The 27,158-nt window shown below is 43.8% G+C and overlaps 1 protein-coding gene and 2 long non-coding RNA genes across 3 annotated transcripts in view; 2 read left to right on the top strand and 1 right to left on the bottom strand.

Annotated features, from left to right (window-relative positions):
• LOC119788031 (metallophosphoesterase domain-containing protein 1-like) overlaps positions 1 to 27,158 on the bottom strand; it is a 71,469-nt gene that overhangs the window by 21,557 nt on the left and 22,754 nt on the right. The window contains exon 4 of the mRNA XM_038292154.1: positions 21,967 to 22,192. Coding sequence (XP_038148082.1) covers positions 21,967 to 22,192 — 226 coding nt within the window. The remainder of the gene's footprint in view (positions 1 to 21,966; positions 22,193 to 27,158) is intronic.
• Positions 165 to 14,574, top strand: LOC119788032. Its single transcript, XR_005281411.1, has 3 exons — positions 165 to 560; positions 11,662 to 11,796; positions 14,527 to 14,574. It is a non-coding gene; the product is annotated as an uncharacterized LOC119788032 (long non-coding RNA).
• LOC119788033 lies at positions 18,035 to 18,363 on the top strand. The gene is made up of 2 exons (XR_005281412.1): positions 18,035 to 18,232; positions 18,302 to 18,363. It is a non-coding gene; the product is annotated as an uncharacterized LOC119788033 (long non-coding RNA).

Raw genomic sequence — 27,158 nt, 5'->3', positions numbered from 1 at the left:
GAAAGATGAGCAGCTTTTTTTCCAGCTTTCAGATGTGATGATTAATGTCGCTGCTTCGAACTGCACTGTAAACCTTCCTGTCCAATCAGGAGTCTCCTTATTAAAGGTGTTCATCTGCCAAACAACCAGTTCAGGTCACTGCAGGAGCTCAGGCTGCTCCAGACGTGGATCCTGACTGGAGCCTTTGAACACTACAAACAGGATGCAGACCTGCAGGAAACGGTCTGCAAACGTCCCACATCAGTGGTCGTTGTTCCCCGATGATGACGCCAGTCATGGTGGTGGAACAAACAGCAACGTGTAGAGAGAGACGCTCTGAGATGCTCCCCAGAGCTCCGAGCGAATTCCTCAACCCGGCTCTCCACCCACAGACACGCAGCTCAACAACACCCTCAGTCAGCGGCACTCGGCGACAGGAGGGATCCAGGATGCGGCAAATCAGCCGAGACCCTGACAGTCAACTTCATGCCCAGCGATAATGAGCTCCCAACGGAAACGCTGCGACACAGGAGGGACTGGAAGATAGAAGAACGGAAGTAATGAGCTAATCAGCCACCAAGGTATTACTGCAAAATGAAGAACAGCTATTTCAATGAACCATCCTTTAGAGGAGAAAGACAATAGAAAGGAGGTACAGAGATGCTGGCCGGATCAGGAGGAGCACATTATTCATATTATTATTTCTGATACTTTAAGATGTTTATTGTCCTCCCCTGTAGGGGTGGTAAATATCTTATTTAATCAGATATTATTTCGTCTGTTATATACCGTTTATGAACACACTCCCTACTAGCTGTGTGTTAGAACAATAAATGAAAGAGTGATACGAGCACTAATCATGGTCAAACAGTTAATTCTGCACATAGATGGAATAAATTCACCACAACTTCTGTTCAAACATATTTCAGTTTAACACTAACTAAGACTAGAGAAACTCAACTAAACTAAACTAAACTAAACTATTATGTATTGGGATGTGATCAAATTAGCTTTTCACTAATTTAGAGAAATGGGAATGTTTTCAGACCAATTCACAATGCAAATCCATGAGGTGAATAAAACATTATTTGGCCAAATAATGTTTTATTGAATGATTTGCTTAATCAAGAACCAATAACCTTTAGTTAAATGATTCTTTACCCTCTTTGAAATAGCTAGCAGCGAATAGACATCAGGATTCCTCTAAATGACTCTTGGATGGAAATGTAATGAGCATCTGAGGAACACATGAACACTAATGTTATATCAGTGTTTAACTCTTAGTGAAATAAAGCTTGTCCAAGCTTCAGCAACAGCTCAACACATATTCCTGTAGCATAGCGTAGCATGCAGTCCATTCTGTTAGCGTTGTCTTGACTCAACAGTAAACAAACTGTAGTTAAAAGCCTTCAGCTGATCCAAAATGCTGCAGCCAGAGTTCTGATGGAAATGAAAAAGAGAGATCATATCCCTCCTATCCTGGCTTCTCTTCATTGGCTTCCTGTTAAATCCAGAATAGAATTTAAAATCCTCCTTCTCACATATAAAGACCAAACGTCCGTATTTCCCGGGACATATCCGTATTTCACGTCCTGTCCCGGGTTTTTTTTAGGAAGTGGGGAAATGTCCTGATTTTTTCGACGCTCCGTGTGACGTAATCCCTGAGCCGCGTCAGTGCGGGCAGCCCTGTTTTTAATCAGAGGCTCTGTTCGAAATCCTGGGCTGCATCCTTCAAGGACGCGGTCTACCTAGACTGGATCCTTCAATGTCCTTGAAAATAAGGAGGCCGCAAGAGTTTTGGCTGTGAATTCGACCAGGTCTACCCTTCGACGGGTTTTACCGGCGTATGCTCTGTTGCTTAGCAACCGTGAAAGTTGACACACAAAGCAGGAAAAGAATGAATACCGAGGTTTTCAAAACTGTTTATTTATTTATTTTTTAAAAAGTTAAAGTGAACAAAGACTACACTCACAAGAATCCGGAGTGGAATAAATGTTCCAACCACCGGGAGCAGGAACAAATAAAATTAAATGTAATGATAGAAACTTTAGTCAGTTAAATAACCTGCTGCTGTCATTCTGCACATCTCTGATGTTGCTGCTTTTATATTGTTAAAACACTTTACAGAATTGTATTGTTTATATTTTAACTCTTCCCTATTATGTTATTCTTATACATTTTTCTAAGGTCCTCATTTGTGTGACCATTTTCAATAATCTTTCTGCTGCTGTAAATTTGCCCATTGTGGGACAATAAAGAGATTTTCTATTCCATAAAAGGGGTAGAAATATATAAGTAAATCTAAACAATGTGTGTATATAAAATATATCTGCAAAATCTCTAATATTCAAAATAAAAAAATACTTAGTTAAGCATATTGTGCAAAACAGCAATAAATAAATTAAACTCCTATCAGATTTATAGTTCCCACTCTGTAGATTTATTAGAATCTGTCCTTAAATTACAGCCAAACTCATTTACACAGTAACAGATAAAAACCTTTAGATAAATCAAACATTACCGCCACATATCTGACTCAATAACCATTAAAACAACTATGTTCATTCATTTCAGACGGAACTATTCACAGACTTGGATTATATTAAAACTGAACTTCCAATTTTCACCACTGTTCGGGGCCAAGTAACATTTCCTCTGATCACGGAGCAAATCCCGATGATGAGACATTATTTCTTTCATTGTGCTATTTATTAATTACAGGAATTGTTAAGCACTTTTAATAAATACATTTTGAATAAAATTATCGTTTGTTATTGGAGTTATTGCTGTTGACTTTTACTGAAAAGCATTTTTAATAAATCAACTGTAAATATAATGTTATTGTAGGATTACGTAGGCCTACGTTAAGTGAGTGCATGCCACAGACATATCTATGCATGGGAACAGAGATCCCCCACCCCCCCAAGGTGTCCTGGTATTCCCAAATGAAAATATGGTCACCCTACCTTAAATGGCCAAGCTCCATCTGATATCAGAGATCTGATTGTTCCTTATGTTCCTAACAGAGCACTTCGCTCTCAATCTGCAGGTTTACTAGTGGTTCCTAGAATGTCTAAAAGTAGAATGGGAGGCAGATCTTTTAGTTCTCAGGCTCCTCTCCTGTGGAACCAACTACCAGTTTTAGTCCGTGAGGCAGACACCCTGTCTACTTTTAAGGCTAGGCTTAAAACTTTCCTTTTTGATAAAGCTTATAGTTAGAGTGGCTCAGGTTATCCTGAGCTATCTCTATAGTTATGCTGCTATAGGCTTAGACTGCTGGAGGACATAGGGACCCCCATTTCATCATTCTGCTTCATTCTATCTCTATTCTCCCACTCTGCAGAATCTGTTAGTTCAATCTCTAACCTTCTGCTCTCTCTGCTTTTCCTCATAGTAGCTTCATCTGGTCTGTTCCAACATTTAGAAACATCCTTTATTTATAGATGTTGGAGCTTGGCCTGTTTTTCAGTGTAGTTCTGTTTCTCTGACTGTGACTAACTGGATGTGCTCTCTTCATCCTCTGACATGGGAGCTGGCTCGGAGCTCGTCTGCCTGGCTGTGTGTTTCCTAGACGGGGCCGCCTGTGGAGCTGGTTGACAGTTGCCTTTTGTATCTATGCTTCTTTTTCTATGTCTGCTTCTGTCTCCTTGAACCCCAGTGGGCCTCAGCAGATGGCCGCTCACACTGAGCCTGGTTCTGCTGGAGGTTTCTTCCTGTTCAAAGGGAGTTTTTCCTCTCCACTGTCGCTACAAGCATGCTTAGTGTGAGGGATTGCTGAAGAGTCAATGAGTCGATGCAATCAGCTGGTTTAATAGAAAACTTTGACTCAATCTGACTGGATGATCTGGTTGAACTGTAAAGTGCCTTGAGATGACTTGCGTTGTGAATTGGCGCTATAGAAATAGACTGAATTGAGTAAACACATGAAATGATCATCAAAAGTCATATTGTTTTTTCTTTCCCTAATTGTGCCAGACATGCAAAAATTTTTGTCCATGTCCATTTCGAAGGCTTGAATTTTCATCCATCAGCAGCTTAGTAGGGCATGCTCACAGAAATTGGGGTTTTCTTCGTTCCATGCGGTTCAAACCAAAGGATTTTTAGGAGACTTTCTCCTCCAGTCTGTCTGTGTAAGTTCTGAAACTCAAGAGAGATGTGTTGCAAAAAGTCTGTTTTGCAGCAGTTTGATTCTGAAAAGTCACCCATCATGACTTATCCTTGATCATTCTAGAGATCTGGCCCTGTCTCCATGGTGGTTGCCTCTTCTAATTTGAACCCCCTGGCAGCTTCATGAAAGAGAATGAAATCCTGTGTGCTGTTGTCTTTTACTTTTCTCAACACAGAGGCAAGTCAAACCTCTGTGGAGCAAGTTGGCTGAAAAGTGGGTTCCAGAGCAGAGGAGAGGTCTCACAGCTGTTTATGTGCCAAAACTGCATCTTTTTCTCAGGTTATCATGTTAAGATGAAACATGGTCACCGGTTCCCAATGTCAAAAACCACGATTATGGCTCATGGCACAACAGTTGTAAAAGAAGTCATGAACTGGCCCGCTTGTGCATTCAGTTGCTTCATCTTCAGGTTCAACATGGCCATTTGCTCCTCCTGTTTGTTGAGGTGTCTGTCCTGGGCTTCCAAACCTGGGTCAAAATTTGCTATTGTCAGGTTAGTGGGAGATTTGAAGGACCCAAATGCAGAGATGGAAGCTGAGGTGTTTTGTTGAAGATTTCATAAAGTTCCAAAGAGCAGCTTCAGCAAAAGTCCACAAACAAAATACTTAAATCCAGGGAAATTGACATGAAGGCCAAAGAAATGATGATGAAACAGCAAACAGCAACTGCAGAGGAGGAGTAAAAATGGGAGACTGAACAAAGAGCAGGCTAATCAATAGATTGGGAGCAGGTGTGGGCTAAACAATCTAGAAGGGAGTTAGGGGAAGGAGACTGAAACCAGAGGGCAAACAAGAATTACCTAAGAACTCCAATACATCCAAAAACAACTAGAATGACACAAAATGGAAATATAACCAATGAAAACTCAAAAAGAAAACTTAAACAGAACCAAAACCATGACAAACATATTTATTACATTTTCTACAGGACTGGTTTGTTATTCTGGCGAATAAGAATTATGTTGCATTAAAGCTTCATCGTGGTTTCATTTGACCATCCCTAAAAACAAGTAATTCAAAGGGAAGCGCAGATCTTGAGAGCCACTGAGTAACAAACCTTTTCTCTTTTCTGCATGTGCCTCTGAAACGCCACAAAGATTCTTCTCTCACTGAGTCATACTAGGAAAGTAGATCTATCCTTCTTGTAAATAATGTTTTGCAGAGTGTCAGAGAAGCTGTACAGCTCGGGAGTTACACGCTGAGCTGAAACGCTGGACTAATGGAGGCAGATACTTGGAACTGATGCACTGTGAAGCTCAAATACGGCTGACTAAAGGAGGCTGGAGGTATTCAGAGGGGATGGAGACTAGGACAGCTGGAGCTAGGGATGCTGGAGCAAGGAGGCGGGAGCTGGGATGGCTGGAGCTAAGGACGGCTGGAGCCAGGGACAGCGGAATTAAGGACGGGCTGGATCTAGAAGGACGGCTGGAGCTAAGGGACGGCTGGAACTAAGGACGGCTGGAGCTAGGGATGGCTGGAGCTAAGGACGGCTGGAGCTAAGGACGGCTGGAGCTAGGGATGGCTGGAGCTAAGGACGGCTGGAGCTAGGGATGGCTGGAGCTAGGGATGGCTGGAACTAAGGACGGCTGGAGCTAAGGACGGCTGGAGCTAGGGACGGCTGGAGCTAGGGATGGCTGGAGCTAAGGACGGCTGGAGCTAAGGACGGCTGGAGCTAAGGACGGCTGGAGCTAGGGATGGCTGGAGCTAAGGACGGCTGGAGCTAGGGACGGCTGGAGCTAAGGACGGCTGGAGCTAGGGACGGCTGGAGCTAAGGACGGCTGGAGCTAGGGATGGCTGGAGCTAAGGACGGCTGGAGCTAGGGACGGCTGGAGCTAAGGACGGCTGGAGCTAGGGACGGCTGGAGCTAAGGACGGCTGGAGCTAGGGACAGCTGGAGCTAGGGACGGTTGGATTCAGGGGCGGCTGGAGCTAAGGACGGCTAGATTCATGGGCGGGTGGAGGTAGGGACGGCTAGATTCAGGGGCGGGTGGAGGAAGGGACGGCTAGATTCAGGGGCGGGTGGAGGAAGGGACGGCTAGATTCAGGGGCGGGTGGAGGTAGGGACGGCTAGATTCAGGGGCGGGTGGAGGAAGGGACGGCTAGATTCAGGGGTGGGTGGAGGTAGGGACGGCTAGATTCAGGGGCGGGTGGAGGTAGGGACGGCTAGATTCAGGGGCGGGTGGAGGTAGGGACGGCTAGATTCAGGGGCGGGTGGAGGTAGGGACGGCTAGATTCAGGGGCGGGTGGAGGAAGGGACGGCTAGATTCAGGGGTGGGTGGAGGTAGGGACGGCTAGATTCAGGGGCGGGTGGAGGTAGGGACGGCTAGATTCAGGGGTGGGTGGAGGTAGGGATGGCTATATTTAGGGGCGGGTGGAGGTAGGGACGGCTAGATTCAGGGGCGGGTGGAGGTAGGGACGGCTAGATTCAGGGGCGGGTGGAGGTAGGGACGGCTAGATTCAGGGGCGGGTGGAGCTAGGGACGGCTAGATTTAGGGGCGGATGGAGGTAGGGACGGCTAGATTCAGGGGTGGGTGGAGGTAGGGATGGCTAGATTTAGGGGCGGGTGGAGGTAGGGACGGCTAGATTCAGGGGCGTGTGGAGGTAGGGACGGCTAGATTCAGGGGTGGGTGGAGGTAGGGACGTCTAGATTCAGGGACGGGTGGAGGTAGGGACGGCTAGATTCAGGGGTGGGTGGAGGTAGGGACGGCTAGATTCAGGGGCGGGTGGAGGTAGGGACGGTTGGATTCAGGGGCGGGTGGAGGTAGGGACGGCTAGATTCAAGGGCGGGTGGAGGTAGGGACGGTTGGATTCAGGGGCGACTGTATTCAGGGACGACTGGATTCAGGGGCGACTGGATTCAGGGGCGACTGGATTCAGGGGCGGCTGGATGGATGGTTGGATAGAGACGAAGACAAGGAGGAAAATAAACAAATTGCTGCTGTACGGCATAAAGCGGTTTCAACAAAGTCCAACAATTTCTGTACAAGCAGTTGAGTTTTTTTCCCTCTCACACAATCCAACCCCCCCCCCCCCCCTTTCCTTTCACATCGATAGTTGCCTTGGCAACCGTGGCAAATCTTTCTTTTCTCAAACAGATGTCCCATTTAGTTGGAAATTAGAATGTGTAAAAAACCCTTGAGACGCAAATTATTTCAAAGTTCTCTGCTTGTAGAGAGAGGATGGAAGGATGGGGGAGGAATAGAGGATGGGGAGGATGAGAGGAGGGGGTTGGATGGGGAAGGGTGGAGGAGATATAGAGGATGGGGGAGGATGAGAGGATGGGGAAGGATGGGGGAAAAGAGGAAACAGAGACCTTTTCCCCCCACCAAACCTACTGCCTCATTCCTCTCCCCACTCAGTTGCCTGTGTGAACATTGCAGATCAGCCAGTTCAGCTGGAACTGGCACCTTCGGGGGGGCCCCTTCTTCCGAGATGGATGGATGGATGGATGGATGGATGGATGGATGGATGGATGGATGGATGGATGGATGGATGGATGGATGGATGGATGGATGGATGGATGGATGGATGGATGGATGGATGGATGGATGGAGGCACCAGGAGGTGTGAGCACCTGGTGCCAACATGGCAGAAGGAGCAGACTATGGATCCCTGGACTGCCTGCAAGGAGGAGCCTGGGCTCATCAGCCTGTCCCAGAAGCACCTTAGTTCTTCATGTACCATCATCAGGCTGTCAATCAACCTCCCGTTGAATTAGTTAGAGAAAAAAATAGTTTGTTTTTTCCAGAAACATTAAAAATGTTGGCATTTAATGACTTCCTACTATTTTAACTGCAAATTAATTCCTAAAAGAGAAGTCTGAGGTTAGAATAACCAAACAATCTGAAGAGTATGTAATGACATCCAGAGCAGCTACAGTGGCTTCAAAAAGTATTCACATCCATCTGACTGTTACCCATTCAGATCTTGGACCAACGGCAGAGATCTGAAGCTGGGGGGGGGGGGGGGGGGGGGGGGGGGGGGGTCTGTCCACAGGACCACTATCACTGGTGTGGTCTTTATAGAAGCGTGGCAAGACGGAAGCTGTCATTAGGACATCAAGCAAAGACCCGCCTGTAGCCTGCCAGAGCCCAGCTTTGGTAAGACTAGACCAAAGCTGAAGCTTCTGAACAATATGTTAATTTGGACGAGGACTAACCCTGAACCTCATCCCAGCTATCAAATATGGTAGTGGCAGCATCATGCTATGGGGTGCTTGTGTTCAGCAGGGACAAACCTGCTAAAGCCACCCTAATCACGCTCACTCACAAACTGAATCATGTAGTTACATCCAGGACAGCACAAATAATCTTTAAAGTCAAAATAATCTTCCACCAGCAAACATCCCAAAAGGTTTTCCAGCAGAAGGAGGGACCAGGAGAACTTTCCGTCTGTGGAGTAAAGATATGAAGAATTGACATATCATTATCAAGCTCTGTGTTTATATCAACAACAGCTGGTGTAAAAATAATAGATCAGTCGCCAGCATCTGCTTTCCTGACATCGAGTTTCTGACTGTTAACTGCAGACCGTTCTATCTGCCCAGAGAGTTCAGTGTTGTTAGCATCACTGCTGTTTATGTGTCCCCCAGCGCTAACACTAAAGAGGCCATGAAGACTCTATACCAGGCTATCTCTGAGCTCCAATCTGCACACAGAGGGTGTTTTCATCATTGCCGGGGATTTTAACCAGGCTAACTGCATATAAGCCCCAGCTGATCAGGGCTAAACTGACAGTTAAAGAGGTCAGAGTGTGGTCTGAGGGCGCCATGGAGAAACTCCAAGAATGTTTTGAATGCTCTGACTGGAACATATTCAAGGCTGCAGCAACATATGACAACTTGTTAAATATTGGTGAGTATACCATGAGTGTGTCAGCCAACATCAACAAATTAATTGAGGATGTCAGCATCAAAAATAACATCACCACCCGGGCCAACCAACCACCCTGGATAAATGGAGAGGTCTTTGTCTGCTGATTGACCTGCCAAGGATTGCATGTCTTACATGTGCAAACATGTGAAAATAACTGTACTTTGTGCACAATGAATCAAATTGAGCGGGAAATATATTTATTTTGCAATGACAAAGTGATTCACACTTTTCACCTTATTTTATTTTATTTTTTTTGGTTTGGATAAATTATTCATAGATTGTTTGCAGTCCCACTGCATTAATTTGTTCTGGCTTGTGAAACGTTTTGTCTTTATCAGTATTATTCTACTAATATCTGAGGGTCCCAGTATGTTTACATGGTGTCTGGTGGATTGCACTGTGGATTTTGCACCTTCTTCAAAGATCTGCTATGAGTTCACCAACATTTGCACAAATGTTCAGACAGTCAATGCTTCTGAAGATCAGCTCCTATAATTTAGCTTCTGACTGATGAAGAAGTGGATTTCCTTTAATCATTCTAAGGTCTTTAACATTAACATCCTACCAATTCTTTACTTATGAGTCCATACTATTCTGAATCCATTAAATGTGCATTTAAACACATTGTTTTCATTTTCTGTCTCTGCCATTCTCAATTTTCCCTGCAAAGTGTTTTTTCCATTGATAATTGGTAAATATACATACATGAATCATCATGTATGTATATACACTATATTGCCAAAAGTATTTGCTCACCTGCCTTGACTCACATATGAGCTTAAGTGACATCCCGTTCCTAATCCATAGGGTTCAATATGACGTCGGTCCACCCTTTGCAGCTAGAACAGCTTCAACTCTTCTGGGAAGGCTGTCCACAAGGTTTAGGAGTGTGTTTATGGGAATTTTTGACCATTCTTCCAGAAGCGCATTTGTGAGGTCGCACCCTGATGTTGGACGAGAAGGCCTGGCTCTCAGTCTCCGCTCTAATTCATCCCAAAGGTGTTCTATCGGGTTGAGGTCAGGACTCTGTGCAGGCCAGTCAAGTTCATCCACACCAGACTCTGTCATCCATGTCTTTATGGACCTTGCTTTGTGCACTGGTGCACAGTCATGTTGGAAGAGGAAGGGGCCAGCTCCAAACTGTTCCCACAAAGTTGGGAGCATGGAATTGTCCAAAATGTCTTGGTATGCTGAAGCATTCAGAGTTCCTTTCACTGGAACTAAGGGGCCAAGCCCAGCTCCTGAAAAACAACCCCACACCATAATCCCCCCTCCAACAAACTTTACACTTGGCACAATGCAGTCAGACAAGTACCGTTCTCCTGGCAACCGCCAAACCCAGACCCGTCCATCAGATTGCCAGATGGAGAAGCGCGATTCGTCACTCCAGAGAACGCGTCTCCACTGCTCTAGAGTCCAGTGGCGGCGTGCTTTACACCACCGCATCCGACGCTTTGCATTGCACTTGGTGATGTATGGCTTGGATGCAGCTGCTCGACCATGGAAACCCATTCCATGAAGCTCTCTGCGCACTGTTCTTGAGCTAATCTGAAGGCCACATGAAGTTTGGAGGTCTGTAGTGATTGACTCTGCAGAAAGTTGGCGACCTCTTCGCACTATGCGCGTCAGCATCCGCTGACCCCGCTCCGTCAGTTTACGTGGCCTACCACTTCGTGGCTGAGTTGCTGTCGTTCCCAAACACTTCCATTTTCTTATAATACAGCTGACAGTTGACTGTGGAATATTTAGGAGCGAGGAAATTTCACGACTGGATTTGTTGCACAGGTGGCATCCTATCACAGTTCCACGCTGGAATTCACTGAGCTCCTGAGAGCGACCCATTCTTTCACAAATGTTTGTAAAAACAGTCTGCATGCCTAGGTGCTTGAATTTATACACCTGTGGCCATGGAAGTGATTGGAACACCTGATTCCAATAATTTGGATGGGTGAGCAAATACTTTTGGCAATATAGTGTATGTATATGTAGCAGCTGATCGATGGTCTGACCCAAGATGGCCGACCTGTAGGCACGTCCAATGGGGCATCTACCTATGATTATCTATGGTAGTGACAGTGCCAAGGACCAATTCTAGTTTTATCTTAGAGTCACAGTATGCAGCCATGTCTGCTGCCTGTTAGCGCTCTGCGCTCTCCGAATGCTTTTCTAGTTTTTCCTGCTAAAATCTTTGGATCAGTGAAATTTTAATTTATGTTTATTGTACATATGATAATCTGAAGATTTAGGATTTCTATCTGATGAATAGACTTTAGGAGAAGTTTTAGCTAAACCAGCCCATCTGGAAGAACTAGAATATCCTTTATAAATAGACAGTACAGCATGAAACAGATTAAATCTTAGTGTGAAAGAGAGTCAACAGAAACTAGTCATCTAATCAAATGATGTTAGCATCTGGCTCTGGTAGCTCTGTGGTCAAACAGTCAAGCATTAACATCAGCGTTTAGCTAGCACCAACCAGCACGGCGGTTACCCTGGGCTCTGGGTGGTTACACGGTTAATAAACGTCTGTGCATGCATCTGTGTGAGAGACAGAGAGCGTGGCGTACATACAGCAGCAGGGAGGGGAGGGGCAGAGGAACATAAGGAGGGAATAATTTTCATTTCTTTCTTTCCCCCATCAGCAGAGCCCGGTGCCTTGGGGAGGGAAGTCATGTGTGAAATGGTAGAAAGCGGCCCATAGCGGGCCGCAGCACAAAGGAACGCCGACATGCACACCCACCCATGTTAAGGCTCAGCCCCTGGAGGACATTTAACAGGTAATTTAAAGGAAATCCCTCCAGGGACATCGTCCTCCATAACTGTTTATTTGGCAGCAGGCCGGCAGACTGGCAGCACTTAGAAGGAAGATAAAGATGGAGAACAGAGGAAGGAAAGGGGAGGGGCCACTGTGAAAGGAGTCCATCATTTATTCAGCTTCATTATTCTAAATCGCCTTTTGATTCTTTATAGAAAACAGAGAAATGAGGACTTGGAGCCTAAGCTGTCAATGACCTGGAGTGAATGGGTTACACAGGCGTCATTTTTACAAGTCCAATGAAATTCATGACATTAAGCCAATTTTCAGCCCTGCATTGAACCCGTACAGTTTTATTACGTTTCTACTAACACTTTTATTTGTTAAACATATTATTTTCATTTCAAAATCTACTTCACACTAAATCATTTTATTTTAAAAATGAATGGGAGGCAGATCTTTTAGTTATCAGGCTCCTCTCCTGTGGAACCAACTACCAGTTTTAGTCCGTGAGGCAGACACCCTGTCTACTTTTAAGGCTAGGCTTAAAACTTTCTTTTTTGATAAAGCTTATAGTTAGGGTGGCTCAGGTTATCCTGAGCTATCTCTATAGTTATGCTGCTATAGGCTTAGACTGCTGGAGGACATAGGGACCCCTTTTTCATCATTCTGCTTCATTCTGTCTCTATTCTGCCACTCTGCAGAATCTTTTAGTTCAATCTCTAACGTTCTGCTCTCTCTGCTTTTTCTCATAGCAGCTTCATCTGGTCTGTTCCTGTTTGGCTGTGACTCCATCCTGGAGAGAAATATCAGCTGTGCTGCTGCCATCAACACCTTTGTTTCTAGATGTTGGAGATTGGCCTGTTTTTCAGTGTAGTCCTGTTTCTCTGACTGTGACTGGCTGGATGTGCTCTCTTCATCCTCTGACATAGGAGCTGGCTCGGAGCTCGTCTGCCTGGCTGTGTGTTTCCGGGATGGGGCCGCCTGTGGAGCTGGTTGACAGTTGCCTTTTGTATCTATGCTTCTTTTTCTATGTCTGCTTCTGTCTCCTTGAACCCAGTGGGCCTCAGCAGATGGCTGCTCACACTGAGCCTGGTTCTGCTGGAGGTTTCTTCCTGTTAAAGGAGAGTTTTTCCTCTCCACTGTCGCTACAAGCATGCTTAGTGTGAGGCATTGCCTCTGAGGCAATGAGTCGATGCAATCAACTGGTTTTCCTTAGATAGAAAACTTTGAATCAATCTGACTGGATGATCTGGTGAACTGTCTCTGTAAAGCTGAGATGACATGTTGTGTGAATTTGCGCTATAGAAATAAACTGAATAGAATTGAATTGGTTCACAAAGTTTATCCTTTAGAAACAAAATAAAGATGTAAAGCTTAGTAAATGAATGAGACTATGGAGCTTCTCAATAGATAGAACAGGCAGGGCTTTTATTTTGAAATACTCAGCCCAGTTAAAGTCTATCAGATCTAACAGACGAACTATATCAAGAATAAAATATGAGGTTTTTCTCTCTGATTCCCGTTTATTTCCCGGGCAGCTTGGGGCAGTCAGCTCCAAACATGGCTGCATTTTTTTTTACGGGAAATGCCTTAAACAACCAATCAGCATCAGGCTGCAAGAGGTCTGATCACCATCGTCACATTGTGGGCGGAGCTAAAGTGTTATAATCAGTGAGATGGGAGATGACCTCGCAACCTAATAAAACCAAGATCCATCATTTAGAACATAAGCGATTAATTCATGGTAGATTTAATTATTAAGAAGTTTTATAATTAAATAGGAAATTCAGTTATAGAGTAATGTAATAAATAAATAACTAGAATATTCAATCATTCATTCAGATGCTTAGAAGAACATTTCATATTTTATGATGAATGTATCTAATTTTGTCCCTCGTGACTCTCCATACTCCCATCCTCCATTATTCCCCCATTAATCTACTCCGGCAAACCTTGCCAGTGCAGCAGAACCAGTCAGCGCTCGAAACCCAGCAGGATCCGTTCAGCTCATCTTACAGGTTTAATCATCTTATCGTTGAATCAGCAGAGGAAGCAGCTTCTGAATATCAAAGCGATGGCGGACCCAGTGATGTGATCAGTAACCACCGATCCTCCACCAGCTGCTGAAACGTTTCAGCCCGACTGGCTGAAGCTACATCCCAGTGAGATGAGCTACTCCATCTGGAAAATGTTCGTCCCCTTTACCATCCAAAGCGCCACCGCCACTTTGATGGCGTTTCTCCCACTGCAGCAGTGAAAAGGAAACCTGAGGCAGATTCAGCTAAAGTACCATGATGGCCAAAGCTGTCCACGATGCGCTACTACTGCAGCGTGAAGATGAAATGACGAGGATTCAATAAACTGCTCAGTTTGCTGCAGAAAACAAAATGGCCAAATGTTGCATTTGATCAGAGGGAAGAATATATGAAGCTATGTAGGAAACTTTACCAGTTTTATTCCCTAGAAGGTTTTCAATCCTGAAAAATCAGTTCTTCCTTTAACCAAACGGGTGAGTTGTTAGGAATCCAGTCTGTGTGGGTTGTGTTTTTGTGTTTTCTCCTTCCACCACCAGGTGGCGCCCTGTTCTCGTTGGTCCTCCCACACATCTGCGGCTGGTTGGCTCATTACTGAGGACTTCTTAAGCGGTGGACTGCCACTACCTCCTCGCCAGAGTTGAGTTTAGCTGAGTCTGACTGATTCTTTGTTTTCTCTAAGTCTAACGTGATTTTTGTCTTTTGCCTTTCGGCAGGAAGTCTTCCTGCATACTGGATGTTTGGCCTTCTCCCCCTGGAAGGATTGTTTGAGCTTCACACTGAGCAGGGGATTAATTTCCACACGTCCCGTTCAAGTTCTCCAGGAAATCTAAGTGGCAGTCAGCTCCATTGCTCCTCAGGAACCAACCAAACCAAAACCTGTCCGCCTTCCAAAGAGCCCCTTTATCTCTGGAAAAACCCACACCAACTGGATTCTGGGAAGAAGCCTTTCTCTGCAATCGTGAGTCCCGTTTATCCCTGTTTTTGCAAGACGTCGTTCAAAGTTCCCACGGACCCTGAACTAACCTCTGTGAACTTCCCTTCTCACTTCCAGTTCCGGTTCACCAGCTCTCTGAGTTCCCCTGAATCCAACCCATTTGAACTCCTCAATAAACCTGTTAAAGTTTTACTCTGGTTTCTCTGAGTGGTTTTCTGCATGTGGGTCAGATCTCTTAAAAACGTCATGACATGAGCGAGGAAAGAGATGAAGCAGGACAGCAGAGAGCAGCAGGTAGGAAGGTAGAAGGTGGAGAATGAAAGCGACGCATTAATCTGAGTTACCATCAGCAGAACTGAAGACCTGCATTCATCAGCTAATAACCCCCCCAACATGGATAAACCCCCCCACCAGGGTCGCATTAATACAAATACATTTAATTTAAAAAATAAATTACACTAGCTTTAAAACTGCTATATTCACATTTATATTGTCAATGTAATTTTTATTGGAATATTTCTACTAAGGAAAATGATCAAAACGTGAAAAAGTTTAACATACGTTAACTTTAAACTTTACATTACTATCCTATCAAAATAATAGCAGCTGTATCTATGAACACATGAACAGAAAACAGGTTCCGGATGGTGAAAATAGATTCCTATCAACTTTCACCATAACTTTATCAAAGGACAGATCATTTTTATGCCCTGAGAGTTTATTTTACATTAATCTGCGTGTCTAATGACAATAAAACATGTATTTATTATGTGGCTGCTTCAGGCTGCTCATGAGAATTATCCAGATTTCTAGATGTCTTTTGATGGTTGTAATTTAATCTGAATATAAAAATCTAACCAAACTGTTTTAATATTGACCAGATTATAATCCAGGCTGCTGGAGGCGACTCAATGCACTGCAGCTGTCCTGGATTAACACAGTGGAAACAACTGGAGGACATTTCAATTTATGATTTATCATTATATATAAAAACGTAAAAAGTGGTAAAGTCCCACAGACTGTACTGATGCTAACTGGCAGGATTAATCCTGGATTATTTGTCCTTGAAAACTAAAAACGAAACACAACAAAATGATGAAAACTTGCAGTCACGCTCCGTTTCAGACGCATCCAGCTGGGCGGCGTCATTAATGATGTGATTTCCCTCCGACATTTAGGGAGATTAACTCAGTAGTTTATCCAGCAGATCCTATTTTATTCAATAGGTTAATAATCTATTGTTAATCTGAACTATTCAGGTAACAAACCGTTCTTTATAATCTGGGTCAGGGTATCAGACACCTTCTCTCGCTCCTGTTTCTCTTCCTTTTTCAAACTCAGACTTTTGGACGCTGCATTTTTCAGCCGTGGATGTTTTAACCACACTCCTGCTTATTTACACATTTTCTAGTTAACGTGTTTCTATCATTCTCACTAAATGATGCGTGCGTGGCATTTAAGCCTCGGTACGAGGGAACTGCTGGTTACAGACGGTGAGACCTGGTGCTATGCAGGACCTGAGGACCGAACCAGTTATTGCAGTTTCACTGCTGAAAATGAGAGAGAACATGAAGATTAATCATTTACTGCTGGATTTTCTTATTCTTGCCCCCCCCCACCCACTCCCTGATTGTTTTGTCTGTGAAAGTTTTTGGACATCAACTTTAAAAGCTGAGGTGAGCTTCTGTCATCATTAGACTCATTATCACAGAAGAAGAAGCCTTGATGCCACCTTCACCTCCTCCTCTTCTCTTTACTTTTTCCCCTGAAAACAACGGCGTTGATTAAAGCAGCCAGAGCCCCTCCATTTCCTGCTCATCAGCGCGGACGAGCCATCAAACAGGAAGCAGGTGAAATGAAAGAGGCGAGGAAGAGGAGGCTGAGGAAGAGGAGGAGGAGGGATGAGACAGAAAGGAGGGGAAACAGGGAGAAAAACACTTTCCCTTCATCTCTTTAGTTTTTGATGAGCTTTTTTAATTGGGACACTATAGAAGGAGAAGTGAATCCTCAATAATTAAAAAATCTAATTAAGGATTCTTTTGCATCTGCATCCTTCATTATTTCCCGTGGAGCCGCAGCTCTGCAATCACTCATCCATCCTGTCAGCACACGGAGCGTTTCCACTCCCCCTCTGAAGGCATGCTGGCCCAGACCATGACCCCCCCCCCTCTGACTGGCTGTGTTAAAGCATTACACCTTTATCCATATGTTGAGCCCAGCAAAGCCTGTGCTGTTTCTGCACTGATTTAACACGCTGATAGATTTGTCTTATGAACAGTCACAGCGTATTCTGCAAACATCCGCCTCATTTTCAGTAATCCTCGCCTTTTTGCATAACCAGATGGAAAAGCAAATAAATACATTTTCCTAAGGCCAACAAAACATTTTGACCTAAAACATTTTTTTTTTCTTTTTGAGTTTTTACGGCACTAGTGGCTCATTATTCTGACAGGAAAGGGGAGAGACATGTGGCAAAGGACCGCAGGTCAGATTCGAACCCGGGTCGGCCCTGGCAAGGACTGAGAGGTCTGTACATGGCTTGTGTGCGCTAACCAGTGCGCCACCAACACATTTTAACATGAAACATTTTAACATGAAACATTTTAACCTAAAACATTTGATCTGAAACATTTTAACCTAAAAACATTTTAACCTGAAACATTTTAACCTAAAAACATTTTAATCTGAAACATTTTAACCTAAAAACATTTTAATCTGAAACATTTTAACCTGAAATATTTTAATCTGAAACATTTTAACCTAAAAAACATTTTAACCTGAAAAATTTTAATCTGAAACATTTTAACCTAAAAAAGTTTTAACCTGAAAAATTTTAATCTGAAACATTTTAAACTAAAACATTTTAACCTGAAGCATTTTAATCTGAAACATTCTAATCTGAAACATTTTAACCGGAAATATTTTAACCTGAAATATTTTAATCTGGAACATTTTAACCTAAAACATTTTAACCTGATGTTGGGATCTGGAGATCTGCCACCTGTCTCCAGCAGAGAGCACTGTGGGCTTCCTGAGCTGGAGTCCTCAGCACACCTGGGGATCATCAGCTCATCAGAAGACCTCGCTACATAAGCAGCAGTCAGACCTTCCTTCGACGCCGGAGTGTTGACCTAGTTTGGTTAGCGAACCTGAGCCTCTGAAATCCTAAAGAATACTAGTTGCCTCTAGAGAGAAACTAGCCTTCTAACTTGCTCTTGTCTTCTTGCTCACAGAAACCCAACTGAAGTCTGAGCTCTGGATGAGCATAATCTGGAAATCTGCCTGCCTGCCCACGTAAGCCAAACCTGAAGATCTCAGTCTGGATTCCTCCATCAGCTCTTGGGAAAGAGCTAGGAAACAAGAACCCAAGTCTGAAACTCTCTGGCTCGAAGCTAGACGCTGCTGCTGCTGAGCTCTCTGCTACCTCCACAGACTCTGGACCCAACCGGTTCCTCCTCTCACGGATCTGTTAAAACCTCCTCAAGGTATTATCAAGATTCTACTCACTCGTCAAACCATCATCTGCTTGGCTAATCAAACTCTCATCTCTCCAGATAATATTGAAACCAGTCCCGGACCTGTACCAGAACCAGATCTTGAATCATTCTGTGTATTCTTAAATAAACATTGTTAAACTTTCCTCTGTCTCCGTTAGTGTTCTGCATGTGGGTTTAGTCCATTAAACCGATCATGACACCTGAAGCATTTTAACCTGAAGCATTTTAACCTGAAATATTTTAATCTGAAACATTTTAACCTAAAACATTTTATTCTGAAACATTTTAATCTGAAACATTTTAACCTGAAATATTTTAACCGAAAAATAAAACTGAGAAAGAGATATTTGGTCTGAAAATATTTGATCTTAAAATCAAACTTACTGAAGTCTGTCCGTTCTGTTTAAAAACAGCTTTGCTATAAAATAAAATCTGTTTCAGACGCTAGTGAAGCATTTCTTTATTATGATGTGAGCTATTGTAACTTTCCCCGTTAACGACATCTATCCATCTCTCCCAAAACAGCTTCTGCTAATAACAATCACCTGAAATAAAAAGAAGCCTGTTGTTCCTTTAAAGAGGAATATTTAGCATCATTATTGATAGAAAGTGTTTTTTCATCCTGGACTTTCATTCCCACCAGTTTTTCATTGGTTAAATATGAAGCAGGGAGGAAAACCACTCAGTCAACTTTGTTTTTAAACTGTTTTCAGTGTCAAATTGTGCTGTTTTTGGTCTGACCTTTATTTGTAGATAAAGTCCTTTGCCACAAAAACCTAATTTATTTTCTTGTTAAAGTCCTTATTTTCCTTTAGTTTTAACGTCTCTCTACCTAAATGGAGGTGATGAGCAGGCAGGAAAGTTGTCGTTATTCTGATTGTTTTCGGTCTTTTCCACGCAGAGAAGGACCTTTCTACGGATGTTGTGAGCAGCAGTTGGAGGAACTTTGTCCCGAGGAACAGTCTGTAGCAGATCCTTCTGGGCCAAAAGGCTGAGAAGCTGTCCAGCCGCATCCAGTCCTCACCGTCTGCATTGTCTGAACCTTTTAGCTGCGGAGTTGGTCTTCTGTTTTTAATCACATCCTCTTTGGACTGAAAGTCCACTTTTTTAAAATTCCTTTAAATTAGCTTTTATGTCCCATCAGCAGAACTAAAGTATGACATTAATAAATATTAAACGTTTATGGTTAAAGACAACAGCCACACTGTGGAACATCAGAGTATATAAGCGTATATGCAAACAGTATATTGGCCACATGCAGCGATACGGCAACAGGAAAGGGCCAATTGCATGTATCGACTCAGTTTGGGATAGATTGCGCAATCAGAGGCTCGGCTCCTTTCTGCCACAGCTTGCGATTCACCCTCAGATTGAACAGGAAATATGCGATTTTAGTGATTATGACTATAAAAATGCTTGCAATTAGTTATACATAAAGATCAGAGGACAAATATTAATATTCATTTTACATCTTTTTTTTGTCTTGCCTCACGTTCCCTATGGCAGGCCATTTTAACATTTATTCAAGCGCTCTGGCCTCTGTGTTCTATTTGTAGATCAATAAAACAGGATTCTTCATAGTCAAAATCACATTAATAACTGGAAGGAACGACTTCCTTTGGATTTAATTACGGACATAAAGAAAATAGCATCTGCTAATTATGATGATTTAAGTATTAACAGATTAAAATCTTCATCACCTCCCAACTAAAAGCTTTAGCAAAAAAACTATGCAGAAAAACAGATCCAATATAGAAAATATCGTTGTTAACCATCGTCAGAGTAGAGGCCTGATTTCAACATTTTGTAAAAGTTTATTACTTTCCTCAAAAGTAGACAACAGACCTTTATATTTACTAACATGGAAAATTGACGGATCCCAGGAAGGCAATAATTCCTCCCTGTTGAAACAGACATGAACCATTAACTCCTTAACTCCCCCCCCCGATATTACTACATTTTTACCTTTTTGCATCACATTTAAAACATCGAACTCATATTAAAGTCAAACCCAGCATATTATACCTCTTTAGAATCAGGCAATCCTAAGAAAATAACCATCAACTCAAATGTAAGCCAACATACACGACAAATACTAATAATAATCCATCAAATTAGAATTCATAATTATCAGATCCTACCGATCAGAAATGTAAAAAAGGCTTATTCTGTCTGTAACACTCTACAGAAAAGTAATATCCAGTAATATTTCCAAAAAATCTACTTAAGTTAATAATTCACCAAAGGTTGTTGGGTCTTTTTTTCCCATAAAAAAGGTTAAAACATTAGGATGAAAACATATAATCAATCTCTATAATGATACTTGTCCGCCATTTTAGATGCGTGGACGTATTCAATTCAACGACCTATTTACTCCATACATCGAGTGTAACTTCCATTTTGACTATGTAACGTAAAAAAGGCCCTCCCTATACGCATGCATCACGTAGTTTTATTCAGCTGATGGTTGACAATAAAATGGCTGATCAACCTTTGATTGGCGTATTTTGTTAGCCAATAGAAAAAGGAGGCAGGGGAAGCAGAATAAAGCCTTAGCCTCGCTGCATGCAGTTAGTCTAGCCTTGGAGCTAAACCAGGTCCTGGAGAAAGACTGAGAAAGACTCTGTCTTTGGACTGATGATTCGACTGATCAGGTTGAAACGGTTTCACCTCCAGCTTCTATTGGTGAGTTTGCTTTAAACCAGCGGTAACCAATTAAAAACCGGTGGGGTCTGAATAAAGAAAATAATCAACCAGTAAAGGTCCGGAGACATTTTTAACTATAATCTGTTACTTTAAACAGAATTTAACACTGAAATAAAATTATGTATTTATGCATCCATGTTATACATTTAATTTTTAAATTTAAAAAATATAAAAAATTGAAAATCGTTTCCTTTTAAAAATCTAAAGTGTTTTTTAAGGGAACAAAACAACAATCGTTCAGTTTTTTTTATAGACAATTTCCTGATTCCCATATTTTCTAAAACACCTGAACTGAGCGTTTGTTATTTTCTCTTTTTTTCTGTCTTAATGTTGGCAGTGGGCTTTAGGCTGCCCTGCAAAGCTTTAAACCTGGGTTTGAATGGAGACTAAGCCGTTCTCATATCAAGGAGCTCATTTTGAGCCTGGATCCAGATTTATTGTTGATTCTGTTCATGGTGGAGCATCCTGCTTCACAGCAGCAGGTTGAGCCAAACATCCTCTAAATGTGCTGGGTCATCTTTGAGCACCATTTCACTTTTCTTTCACCAGTTCACCACAGTTCTTTCAGCAGTCCACACTTTCTCTGCTCTCTTTTTCTCATCATCTTCTCCTTCTTTCCCATCGCCCGGCTTGCCACAGGTTTGCCTGCTGTGTCGAAAAGTAGCAGCAGCAGCAACCCAGACTGACAGCAGCTCATTGGCTAATCTGGAGCCGGACGCTCCAGAAGGCTTTGCCGTATTAACAGGAGAAGCTGCGCAAGTGAAGTTAGACACTGTCATCAGACAACATGCGGTAATTTCTAAATGTTTTAAATCAGGTTGGGTCCGGATCCGGACCCACCTGCTGGCTAATCCGTGACCTCAGCTCTAGATCACGTGGGCTAAATTTTTGCTTTATATTATGTGAGATCGGGCGTTCAGGGAGGATGCCAACAGAGATGAAATGAGCTTCTAAAGAGAGAAGGTTTCCTCTGAGAGAAGATCTGTTTGCTCCTGAGCAGAGCGGCCGTCACTCACCATGGAGAGCCGTAGATCCTGAAGCCTCGCACCGTGACCTCCGAGTCCTGCAGGTAGATGCAGTTGGTGAGCAGCGACTGGACGTTTTCATAATTCTCCGGCTTCAGCTTGGAGGCTGAGGGGAAGTAGTAGAAGTCCTGCTTGATGAGATCTGCCATGAACTCCTGATCGAAGGTCAGCTCGTGGTTTCCAGCAATCACGATTTTAATGTCGTAGGGCAGCGTGCCTGGAGGGAAAGAGAGAGGGACAGGAAAGGGATGAATGATGGCAGACCAACAGTATGACAGTAAGGCCAAAAACTAAAGATGGGACGGGAGGAGCAGAGAACGACAGAAGGGATATGAAGGAGAGGAGAAGGGGGAGGAGAGGAGGAGTTCAGGAAACCATCAGATGGATCCAGTCTCTAGTGAATCCGTCCCTCTGCAGCTTTCCTCAGTCATTGAAGGTCTGGATCCAGAGAATCTGAAACCTTACAGACTGGATCTCCTTCCATGGGCAGAACCTCCCTCCTCCATCCTCTGCTCCATTTCTCCTCCTCTAATTGGCCCTTCAGAGCTCAGCACAGCAGGGTGCCGCATGGACCGCGGCTCATCGGGCCTCGCCGGCCTGAAATCAGCTGGACTGGCTGACAGACATCTGGGGGTCTGCTGAGGGAGGCGGTTCATTCTCTCTGTCAGTGTGTCAGCAGGCCTGTCTGCCACTGACTTCACAATGTCTGCACAAGTTTGCATGCATCTGTGCACGAACGTTGGTGAAAAGGAGTAATTAAAGTGAGCTTGAGAAGAAGCTGACAACCCGGCAACAAGTCTGTCACAACAGCCAATCACAGCTGAGTGGGGGGGGGAGGGGGACCCAAAAATCCTTGAGTGTGAAGGAGGAATAATAAGCAGATGAAAGCAGCTGTCAAAGCAGAGCCATCTCTGTGGTTTGGGCCGGGCCCACGCCTCTTCTTACAGAACGGCCGATTGTTTGGAGGGAAAGCTTCTGTTTAGCTGTCACCCTCAGAAACAAGGAGCTGCGCACAAAGCCACGCCACACAACCACTTCCATCCTTCCTGTTTGAAACGAGAGAAACTATCACAGCAGTTGGTTCGTTCTGATCAGCTCTACGCAGGAACAACAATGGCGCCCCCGATATGGAAGATTAAAGACGGACAGACGGACGCAGACAGTGCATCAATGCATCGATACGCCATTCATGAAACCTTCCTGCAGCAGCATGAACTGTCCAGCTTTAACCTTAAAATAAGGCCTGTTAATTCATTTCACATTTTCCAAAAGAGCTTTTTTTATGTACTGAAAATAGTTTCGGCCTCACAAACAACTGAAGTATCATCAGAGGAACCCTTCATATTGCAGACCTGCTGTCATGATTTCTGTTTGATAAAATGAATAAAATGGCCAAGCTCCATCTGATATCAGAGATCTGATTGTTCCTTATGTTCCTAACAGAGCACTTCGCTCTCAATCTGCAGGTTTACTAGTGGTTCCTAGAATTTCTAAAAGTAGAATGGGAGGCAGATCTTTTAGTTCTCAGGCTCCTCTCCTGTGGAACCAACTACCAGTTTTAGTCCGTGAGGCAGACACCCTGTCTACTTTTAAGGCTAGGCTTAAAACGTTCCTTTTTCATAAAGCTTCTAGTTAGAGTGGCTCAGGTTATCCTGAGCTATCTCTATAGTTATGCTGCTATAGGCTTAGACTGCTGGAGGACATAGGGACCCCTTTTTCATCATTCTGCTTCATTCTATCTCTATTCTCCCACTCTGCAGAATCTGTTAGTTCAATCTCTAACGTTCTGCTCTCTCTGCTTTTTCTCATAGTAGCTTCATCTGGTCAGTTCCAACATCTAGAAACATAATTTGTTTCTAGATGTTGAAGCTTGGCCTGTTTTCCAGTGTAGTCCTGTTTCTCTGACTGTGACTAACTGGATGTGCTCTCTTCATCCTCTGACATGGGAGCTGGCTAGGAGCTCGTCTGCCTGGCTGTATGTTTCCTGGACGGGGTCATCTTCTACAGCTGCCTTTTGTGTCTCTGCTTCTGTCTCCTTGAACCCCAGTCGGCCTCAGCAGATGGCCGCTCACACTGAGCCTGGTTCTGCTGGAGGTTTCTTCCTGTTAAAAGGGAGTTTTTCCTCTCCACTGTCACTACAAGCATGCTTAGAGTAAGGGATTGCTGAAGAGTCAATGACTCAATGCAATCAACTGGTTTTCCTTAGATAGAAAACTTTGAATCAATCTGACTGGATGATCTGGTGAACTGGACAGTGAATGGAGATGACGTCCGTTGTGAATTGGCACTATAGAAATAAAGTGAACTGAATTGAATAGAATTAACCAGAAACCAAGACCAAAGAAAATGAAACATGGTCTCTGCATTAATGGAGGTTGCTTCCAGCCATGCATGGTCTTTGTATTAAAGGAGGTTGCTTTCCAGCCATGCATGGTCTCTGTATTAAAGGAGGTTGCTTTCCAGCCATGCATGGTCTCTGTATTAATGGAGGTTGCTTTCCAGCCATGCATGGTCTCTGTATTAATGGAGGTTGCTTTCCAGCCATGCATGGTCTCTGTATTAATGGAGGTTGCTTTCCAGCCATGCATGGTCTCTGTATTAAAGGAGGTTGCTTTCCAGCCATGCATGATCTCTGTATTAATGGAGGTTGCTTTCCAGCCATGCATGGTCTCTGTATTAATGGAGGTTGCTTTCCAGCCATGCATGGTCTCTGTATTAAAGGAGGTTGCTTTCCAGCCATGCATGGTCTCTGCATTAATGGAGGTTGCTTCCAGCCATGCATGGTCTTTGTATTAAAGGAGGTTGCTTTCCAGCCATGCATGGTCTCTGTATTAAAGGAGGTTGCTTTCCAGCCATGCATGGTCTCTGTATTAATGGAGGTTGCTTTCCAGCCATGCATGGTCTCTGTATTAATGGAGGTTGCTTTCCAGCCATGCATGGTCTCTGTATTAATGGAGGTTGCTTTCCAGCCATGCATGGTCTCTGTATTAAAGGAGGTTGCTTTCCAGCCATGCATGATCTCTGTATTAATGGAGGTTGCTTTCCAGCCATGCATGGTCTCTGTATTAAAGGAGGTTGCTTTCCAGCCATGCATGGTCTCTGTATTAATGGAGGTTGCTTTCCAGCCATGCATGGTCTCTGTATTAAAGGAGGTTGCTTTCCAGCCATGTTGTGGTCTCTGTATTAATGGAGGTTGCTTTCCAGCCATGCGTGGTCTCTGTATTAATGGAGGTTGCTTTCCAGCCACGCGTGGTCTCTGTATTAAAGGAGGTTGCTTTCCAGCCATGCATGGTCTCTGTATTGATGGAGGTTGCTTTCCAGCCATGCATGGTCTTTGTATTAAAGGAGGTTGCTTTCCAGCCATGCGTGGTCTCTGTATTAATGGAGGTTGCTTTCCAGCCATGTGTGGTCTCTGTATTAATGGAGGTTGCTTTCCAGTCATGTGTGGTCTCTGTATTAATGGAGGTTGCTTTCCAGTCATGCGTGGTCTTTGTATTAATGGAGGTTGCTTTCCAGCCATGTGTGGTCTCTGTATTAATGGAGGTTGCTTTCCAGTCATGCGTGGTCTCTGCATTAATGGAGGTTGCTTTCCAGTCATGCGTGGTCTTTGTATTAATGGAGGTTGCTTTCCAGCCATGCGTGGTCTTTGTATTAAAGGAGGTTGCTTTCCAGCCATGCGTGGTCTCTGTATTAATGGAGGTTGCTTTCCAGCCATGTGTGGTCTCTGTATTAATGGAGGTTGCTTTCCAGTCATGCGTGGTCTCTGTATTAATGGAGGTTGCTTTTCAGCCATGCTTGGTCTTTGTATTAATGGAGGTTGCTTTCCAGCCATGTGTGGTCTCTGTATTAATGGAGGTTGCTTTCCAGTCATGCGTGGTCTCTGCATTAATGGAGGTTGCTTTCCAGCCATGCATGGTCTCTGAATGAATGGAGGTTGCTTTTCAGCCATGCTTGGTCTCTGTATTAATGGAGGTTGCTTTCCAGTCATGCGTGGTCTCTGCATTAATGGAGGTTGCTTTCCAGCCATGCATGGTCTCTGTATTAATGGAGGTTGCTTTTCAGCCATGCTTGGTCTCTGCTTAATGGAGGTTGCTTTTCAGCCATGCTTGGTCTCTGTATTAATGGAGGTTGCTTTCCAGTCACGCGTGGTCTCTGCATTAATGGAGGTTGCTTTCCAGCCATGCATGGTCTCTGTATTAATGGAGGTTGCTTTCCAGCCATGCGTGATCTCTGCTTAATGGAGGTTGCTTTCCAGCCATGCATGGTCTCTGTATTAATGGAGGTTGCTTTCCAGCCATGCATGGTCTCTGTATTAATGGAGGTTGCTTTCCAGCCATGCATGGTCTCTGTATTAATGGAGGTTGCTTTCCAGCCATGCATGGTCTTTGTATTAATGGAGGTTGCTTTTCAGCCATGCATGGTCTCTGCATTAATGGAGGTTGCTTTCCAGCCATGCATGGTCTCTGTATTAATGGAGGTTGCTTTTCAGCCATGCTTGGTCTTTGTATTAATGGAGGTTGCTTTCCAGCCATGCGTGATCTCTGCTTAATGGAGGTTGCTTTCCATCCATGCATGGTCTCTGTATTAATGGAGGTTGCTTTCCAGCCATGCATGGTCTCTGTATTAAAGGAGGTTGCTTTCCAGCCATGTTGTGGTCTCTGTATTAATCGAAGTTGCTTTCCAGCCATGCGTGGTCTCTGTATTAATGGAGGTTGCTTTCCAGCCATGCGTGGTCTCTGTATTAAAGGAGGTTGCTTTCCAGCCATGCGTGGTCTCTGTATTAATGGAGCTTGCTTTCCAGCCATGTGTGGTCTCTGTATTAAAGGAGGTTGCTTTCCAGCCATGTGTGGTCTCTGTATTAATGGAGGTTGCTTTCCAGCCATGCATGGTCTCTGTATTAAAGGAGGTTGCTTTCCAGCCATGCGTGGTCTCTGTATTAATGGAGGTTGCTTTCCAGCCATGTGTGGTCTCTGTATTAATGGAGGTTGCTTTCCAGTCATGCGTGGTCTCTGCATTAATGGAGGTTGCTTTCCAGCCATGCATGGTCTCTGTATTAATGGAGGTTGCTTTCCAGCCATGCATGGTCTTTGTATTAATGGAGGTTGCTTTTCAGCCATGCATGGTCTCTGCATTAATGGAGGTTGCTTTCCAGCCATGCATGGTCTCTGTATTAATGGAGGTTG

The sequence above is a fragment of the Cyprinodon tularosa genome, unplaced genomic scaffold (assembly GCF_016077235.1).
Source record: "Cyprinodon tularosa strain WSP-4 unplaced genomic scaffold, ASM1607723v1 ctg309, whole genome shotgun sequence".
NCBI classification, from domain to species: domain Eukaryota; kingdom Metazoa; phylum Chordata; class Actinopteri; order Cyprinodontiformes; family Cyprinodontidae; genus Cyprinodon; species Cyprinodon tularosa.
The sequence above is the reverse complement of the archived record's forward strand: the minus strand, read 5'-3'. Positions and strand labels throughout refer to the sequence as shown.